The sequence below is a fragment of the Nematostella vectensis genome, chromosome 5 (assembly GCF_932526225.1).
Source record: "Nematostella vectensis chromosome 5, jaNemVect1.1, whole genome shotgun sequence".
NCBI classification, from domain to species: Eukaryota; Metazoa; Cnidaria; class Anthozoa; order Actiniaria; family Edwardsiidae; genus Nematostella; species Nematostella vectensis.
The window spans coordinates 15,478,724-15,486,820 of NC_064038.1; the positions used below are offsets into that span (position 1 = coordinate 15,478,724).

General features: G+C 38.2%; 1 protein-coding gene and 1 pseudogene across 1 annotated transcript; both read left to right on the forward strand.

Moving 5' to 3' along the window:
* Positions 1-2,338: 2,338 nt before the first annotated feature.
* LOC116617095 lies at positions 2,339-5,812 on the forward strand (annotated as a pseudogene).
* LOC5510381 (uncharacterized protein K02A2.6) lies at positions 5,427-6,464 on the forward strand. Its single transcript, XM_032379529.2, has one exon. It carries the CDS (start codon positions 5,427-5,429, stop codon positions 6,462-6,464), a length of 1,038 nt encoding a protein of 345 aa, XP_032235420.2.
* Positions 6,465-8,097: the final 1,633 nt, after the last annotated feature.

The following is an 8,097-nucleotide window of genomic DNA, read 5'->3' on the forward strand; positions in this document are numbered from 1 at the left end:
ATTTTCGATTCTTTGTCATACATTTTTTGTACCTCCAATATCCTATTTTTCTTGCTTTGCAACTAGAGCACATTTTTGCTTTCTCTATATACTTATGCCCTGCAAAATAATATATAGATTTAGGGCATGCCTAAAAGCGGAGCCAGCATTGAAAGAATGTTTTTTTAAATGAGATTAAAAAAGCAATTTTTACTGCCATGTTATTATGAATTGTATTGGCCCCTCCAAATGGATCAAGCAAGCACTAATTCAATAATATTAAATATGCAGTATTAAAGTACTAATCCTGGTGTAAAAAAGGATGTCAAAGTTCAAGGAGCCTTAGTTGATGACAATGTTTTTCAAGAGTCTAATGGTCAATTCTTATTTGTTCCACTATGCATATTTTTTATCAAAACAGCATAATAACAATCTTTGACCTTGTAAAGAATATATTAAGGATGTAACAGCATTTCAAAGATTTAGATGCCATTCTGTAGTTTCCATGTACTACAACTAATTATTCAGAAGAATGTGTTGAAATTAATACATAGTGCACCCATTCTTTGGCCAGTTGTTTTTAGAAACCCTGGATCCACCCATACTAGCTACTCAAAAATGAATGCAATGGAGGAAAATACTAAATTACTTAAAGCTCTTTAATTTCAAACCAAACCATGTTAATTGAGTTATGTTTGGGGTAGAGAGGAATAAATAAACAAATAAACAGAAAGTCAATGGGGAGTTGAAAGGGAGAAATGTGACTATTTGAAAAAATGTGAATCTACTTTAGAAAAATACATGAGCACTTTCCTAACATTTTCCCCTTTCCCTATTACCTTTAGTTTTGATATGAAACTGTTTTCTTTACAGATTTATTATTGAAAAAGCACAAGTTCGTTATTATCTTTATATAATTTATTAAGTAAGTACCTTGCCCTAATAAAAACCCTTTTATAGAAGTTCCATTCATGTACACTACTACACTAGCACTAGGTGCATTCCGACTGGCTTTGCCCTTGCAAAGAAACAAATAATGGATGAAACAGCATTCCAAATATAGAATGATATAGTTAGATACACTTAAGGTGACACTTACTAGTGATACTTCATAACCAAGGAAATTAAAATCCACAAATATACCTCAGTCACGCATTACATATTGGTGAACCCACCCTTTAGCATGGTGGCCTGCTGTTTATTTTATTTTATAGAGACCCTGCAGCTGGATCCACACATGCTAATGCTACTGCAAAATGAAATGCAGTCAAATGGAGGAGAACAAATTGACTTGGGAAGCAAATTGAAAACGAATCCTTGATATTACTGATTAGTGCTAAATGAAAATGTCTAATTTCAAACCTAACCTATTTTAATTTACTCAGGGTGCAGAGGGGAAACAGCAAATAATTATCAATTGCATATAAAAATAGTCTATAGAGAGGGAAAAAAGAAACTGGGACTATATTTTTGATAAAAACAACTTGATTGAGCACTCCCCTATCATTTCCCCCTTCCTCATTATCTTCAGGTTGATAAAAAATGTTTTACAGATTTACAGTATCATTGACACAAAGTATCTTGCTCTAAAAACCCTATTACACTTATACTGCTGTATCAAAGTAAGAAAGCCCGGCTACATTTGCCTATTCTTATGTCTTCCAGCCTTTAGCATCAAGCATGACCCTCAGGTAGTCCTTGGTTGGTTTAACCTAAATAAAAGCGAAAACAATTAACTTGGGTATTTGTTTTTCTTTTAAATTAATATTTTTATCATCCCATTTATAACCTTACTAATTTTCCATAACTATTAGAATAAAAATAAATAAACACATTATATAGTATGCAAGATGCAGACAATATAAGCTTGAGCAAAAAAAAATATAGGTTGTATTTTTGGTTTTTATTTTCGATGAAAAAATTATTTTGTAACTGTAAAGTATTTGTTAATGTTGAAAAAGTTGCTGTATCTTCAAAAAGACCAAATACACAGGATATAAAGACAAGAAAGGTCTTCCTTAGCAATATGTGACAGGATAATATTTGTCAGCCTTGATTAAATATCTCAACGCTGTCAATAAAGTAAAGAGAGAACCAAGAATATCAAAGGATGTTGTTATGCTCAAATTTCTTGTTATACCACGAATTCATATTTTTAATGCTCGGTTACTGTAAGCTGAGTTGCATTATACCAAGATAAATTAATATACATAAACAAAATAAAACTAAAACAGTACATTATACTAATTTATACAGCTCTATTTCGAAACTAAGTCTTAAAAGTAATGAACTGGCACTAGCGGTGTGTGTAATGTATGTTACCATCACCAATGTATTGCGATGCATCTTGGGAATAAATCAGTTTTTGAATTCCAACATGGCGACACGCACACAACATTACATGGTGTCAGACAAAATCCTGTGAAACCACAAGGAAAAAGAACCCATCCTCCCTGAATCCAAACGGTATAAGCCAGAGAAAAGTGCAAAGAAGACACTGATGAGAAGATGGAAGGAATTTCGAACTCAAATACGCCTAGGATGGATTGGACAAGCAAAGACTTGCCAATGGCATGGACGTCGTTTAAACGTCACGCACAGTTTATGTTTGGTGGTCCTTTGCAGTCGAAGTCCGAGGAACAGAAATGCAACTACCTAATGATCTGGGTAGGTGAGAAGGGCCGTGATATATTTCAGACGTGGACTCTGGAAGAAGGAGACGAAAAAAAGCTAAAAACTTACTACGATAAGTACGAAGCGTATGTGAAGCCCAAGTCCAACAGAATCTTCTCCAGATATAAATTCCACACAAAGACGCAAGACGCAAGACGCAAATGAGCCGTTTGAACAATTCTTGACAGATCTCAAGCTTCTAGTCAAAGATTGCGGCTACACTGAACAAGATGAGCATGTGAGAGACAGAACTGTGATCGGATGCAAGTCTTCGAAGCTGAGAGAAAAACTCATCCAAGAGGGATCGGACTTGACACTAGAAAAAGCAATTGACATTGCCATCACAATGGAGCAATCTCAGATACAGCTCAAAACAATGAAAGAGGAAGACCCTAGTGTGTTCAAGATACAGTCAAGATCAAAGGAACAATCGAAAAAATACAAGGGGCAAAACAAGACACCAGCACCAATATGTGGAAAGTGTGGATACAAACATGGCAAAGATAAGTGCCCCGCTACAGGAAAACAATGTATTGAATGTTCCAAAATGAATCACTTTGCAAAAATGTACAAGTCCAAAGTCACTTCAGTGAAGTGTGTTGACGATGACACAACAGACGAGAGTACAGAAGAAGAGGATGATGATGAATTGTTGTATATGGGCTGCATTGACATTAACTCTGTTAACTCCATAAACAGTGACTGGAAAGAAGAACTGGAAATAAATGGAAAGAAAGCAACATTTTTATTGGACACTGGAGCCAAATGCAATGTTATGTCTTATAATACCTACAAGTCACTTGGAATGAAGGATGTAATCAAGAGTACACAATCACAGCTCAAGTGTTATTCTGGACATGTGATTCCCATACTTGGATGTGCTCAACTTACTTGCAAACACAAGGATAAGTCCCTGAAAATCAAGTGTTACATTGCAAAGAACAAGGTATTCTCAGTTATCAGTGGACAGGCATGCAATGACCTCAATCTTATTCATCGCATCAATCATGTCCATGCATCGAAGGAGCCGACAGCAACAGATGACCCATCCAATACAGAGTCACAAACAGATATTTTACAGGAGTACTCAGATCTATTTAATGGTCTTGGGTGTTTACCAGGAGAACACCACATCAACATAGATCCAAATGCTACACCTGTAATACACCCCCCTCGACGTGTGCCTATCACACTAAAGGAACAAGTCAAACAGGAACTGGACAGAATGGAAGCACTTGGAGTGATTGTCAAGCAAGAGGAAGCAACACCCTGGGACAGCAGTATGGTGACGGTAGTGAAACCAAACAAAGTCAGGATTTGTTTAGACCCAAGGGACTTGAATAATGCCATACGCAGAGAGCATTATCCCATGAAAACAATCGAGGACATAATTTCTGAAATACCAAACGCAAAGGTATTTTCAGTAATTGATGCGTCTTCGGGGTATTGGCAGATCAAGTTGGATGAGGAGAGCTCGAAACTATGCACGTTTAACAGCCCCTTCGGTCGGTATCGGTACCTGCGGTTACCCTTCGGTGTAAAGTCAGCGAGCGAAGTATTTCAGCGAAGCATATCACAAATGTTGGAAGGGATACAAGGAGCCATACCGATTGTTGATGACATCTTGATATGGGGATCTACGTGTGAAGAACATGATGAGCGACTACGCCTAACTCTAGACAGAGCTAGACAGTACAACCTTAAGCTCAACAAAGGGAAATGTCAAGTCAGGCAAAAGCAAGTATCGTACGTGGGGCATGTCCTAAGAAAAGATGGACTCAAGCCTGACCCAGAGAAGGTACGAGCGGTTGAGGAAATGCAGCCTCCCACCAACCTGAAGGAACTGAGAACATTTCTGGGATTTATTCAATACCTAGGAAAGTTCCTACCCAACTTGGCAACCGTTAGTGCGCCACTGAGACTCCTCACGGAGAAAGATGTAGAATGGCACTGGGAGAAAGCACAAAAGGAAAGCTTTGACAAACTAAAACATCTAATCTAATTTCTACCACGCCTGTATTAGGATATTATGATCAACAGAAACCGGTTACAATGCAAGTGGACGCATGCTCTCAAGGACTAGGGGCAGTACTACTACAGGAAGGAAAGCCAATTGCTTATGCGTCAAGGGCTCTGACCCCTACTCAACAGAGATACGCGCAGATAGAAAAAGAACTCCTCGTTATTGTCTATGGTTGTCACAAATTCCATCAATACATATATGGATGTACCGTAACAGTTGAATTGGATCACAAACCACTGGAACGCATAACAACCAGGAATTTACACCAGGTACCATTACGTTTACAACGAATGATAATGAGCTTATAACGATATGACTTGAATGTTCATTACAAACCTTGAAATCAGATGCAGTTGGCAGACACACTTAGTCGTTCCTACTTGAAAGAAACCGCAGAGACACTCATCGAAGAACTAGAAGTTAATGAAGTTCATCTAACAGCACATCTTCCCATGTCACGTGATAAATACGAGAAATTCCAGCAAGCAACAGCTGATGATCCAGTTCTACAGGAACTTACTAATGTGGTTTTAGATTGGTGGCCTGAAAACAAAGTCAAATTACCACTTGATTTGCGGAGCTACTGGCAATCAGAGATGAAATCTCGTTAATTGATGGGCTGTTATTTAAAGCCCAGAAACTGATTGTACCACATGCATTACGAGATGACATGCTACAGAGAATACACGAAGGCCATCTAGGGATTGTTAAATGTAAACAAAGAGCAAGAGACACTCTGTTCTGGCCTGGAATGGCGATGGAAATCGAGAACAAGGTCTCAAAGTGTTACACATGTAGTTTACATCAAAGAAAGCAAGCAAAGGAGCCGATGATTCCTCACGAACCACCTACAAGGCCATGGGCCAATATAGGGACGGATCATTTTGAATTGCATAACATACACTACATATGCACTGTGGATTACTATTCTAAGTGGATTGAAGTAGAAGAACTTGATCATCTAGACAGCAGGAGCACAGTTAAAGTTCTCAAAGACCAGTTTTCTAAGTACGGGATTCCTGATGAAGTCATCAGTGATAATAGACCCCAATATGCATGTAAGGAATTTGCAGATTTTGCGAAGGACTATGAATTTTTACATACCACTTCCAGCCCAACATATGCCCAGTCGAACGGGCAAATAGAGAGAACCATACAAACAGTCAAGAACATTCTAGAGAAATCAGATCACGAGGATCCATATAAGGGTCTATTGAATTACAGAAATACACCACTTGATGGAATCAACAAATCACCTGCACAGTTAATGATGGGGCGTAGACTGAAAACAAGTCTTCCAGCTACCGCTGACCTACTCAAACCACCTAGACAAGAAGAAATTACAGAGAAACTAAAAAAAATAAAGGAGAAGCAAAAGGATTATTATGATCAAAAGTGTTGCTCAGAACTCAAATTATTACAACAAGGAGACCAAGTCAGAGTTCAACTTGGAAATGAATGGAAACCAGCTGTTGTAGTGAAGAAACACACAACACCTCGATCTTATATTATACAGACGGAGCTAGGTAGAAAATACAGGAGAAATAGGAGAGACTTAATTCTCACAAAAGCACCAATGAGTGACTCCAATGCTGAAACTGCAAGAATTCCCAATGAATTTTACCAGGCCAAAGTACTGGCACAGAGACCGGAGACACTTCAGAGACACTCCGAAGCAACCAAGGAATCAAGTCCAGTAAACAAAGAGCAACCTCATGAATGCAGATACACCAAATACAAAGACAAGACAAGACAGCCCTGTGGACCTGACTCCCCAAGAACCAGCTAACTCAGAATTATTTACAACCAGGTCTGGGAGAACTGTCAAGTTGCCTAAGTATCTAAAGGACTATGTTCATGGGTAATTCTCACCAGTGACTGATGCCACTGCGGCATATCCACCCATATTTCCGTTATTGTTCATGTTAACATTGTTCACTGCATGTCAAGATATTTAGCACACAGACAGTTGTTTAGTTTTAGTTTTATTCCACTTCATACCAAATCAATGTAATAGTTTATGAACAAAGGGAGATGTAATGTATGTTACCATCACCAATGTATTGCGATGCATCTTGGGAATAAATCAGTTTTTGAATTCCAACATGGCGACACGCACACAACATTACAGTGTGTGCCGGAAGGCTGTTCCAATCTGGAATAGTGTTGGGGAAAAATGAAAACTTGTAAACATCTGTACTCTAAAAAAATATGTATAAATCGAACATGCTAAGTGTCATTGATACAGTAGCTAGACTACTACGTATTTCTGTCGTTAATTCTTACTTACCGTGAGGAATATACGCCTGAATTTATAGAACTTGAAAGTAAGTATTTACGAAGTTGACATCTTCATGGCGATTGTCAGTTGAATAAAAGCCATTCAAGTGCCAAAATTATAAACCAATCGGAATTCAAGTAGATGGCATTTTAGCCAATCAAAACAAGGATAGATGACATTGATATGTCATCTTAACGTCATACTAAAGCTGGTACGGTGTTTTTGTCTGAGCGATTGGTTTTGGAAAAAAAGCGAACAAACGAGCATTATAAAAGCACAACAATAAATAAAAAAAATGTCATATTCAAAATGCAAATCATCGTCGAAAACTCACCTTTGCAGTGTTTTTTTTTTGGTCGCTTTATGTTTGTCGCCTAGTGGTTGTGTTCGCTTTTTGTTGTAAGCCGTGATCTTTCTGCTAGGAACTCGTCAACACAAGTGAATGATTTTTATAGCTGAAAACAGACATCAATCCAAGGCCTTTTCCTCTCAGGATCTCCTTACATAGATAAAGACGTGAATGAATATAGAATGGTAGTGTAGAGCCTCTCCTCTTAGTCTTCTTTTCAGCTGCTGCTGCTGCCACAGGCGGGAATTTCCATCGGCTCGTACTTCAGACAAATGTTTCCTCAAAAACTTCAGCCCATTCGAATCCGCTTATTTTCTCATTAAATACTATTTTCAAGCTGCCTTTCTTCTGTGAACATACGGACTTTGCAGCACAAAGCGAGGCGGTAAAAAACACACAACACCGTAAGATCGAGTGGGGCCTGGGAGTTGCACGATTGACCGGATGGATTGTGACACACAGGGTACCCGCGCGATGACCACCAAAACCAAGTCGCATAGCTATACCATATTTCTATACCTATGGAGCTCCGCGCGCGGTCTGCGGCCGCGCTGGCTCCGCTATAATTAAGAGAATCACATTATTAGAAGATTGCAAAAAGAACACAAAACACTTTTATAGTAGAGTAATCGATTGCTCGATAAATGATAAAGTTTAGTTACAAATATATCGCATGTATGCTTGATTGTATCACATTGATTGTATCACACTTTTATAGTAGAGTAATCGATTGCTCGATAAATGATAAAGTTTAGTTACAAATATATCGCATGTATGCTTGATTGTATCACA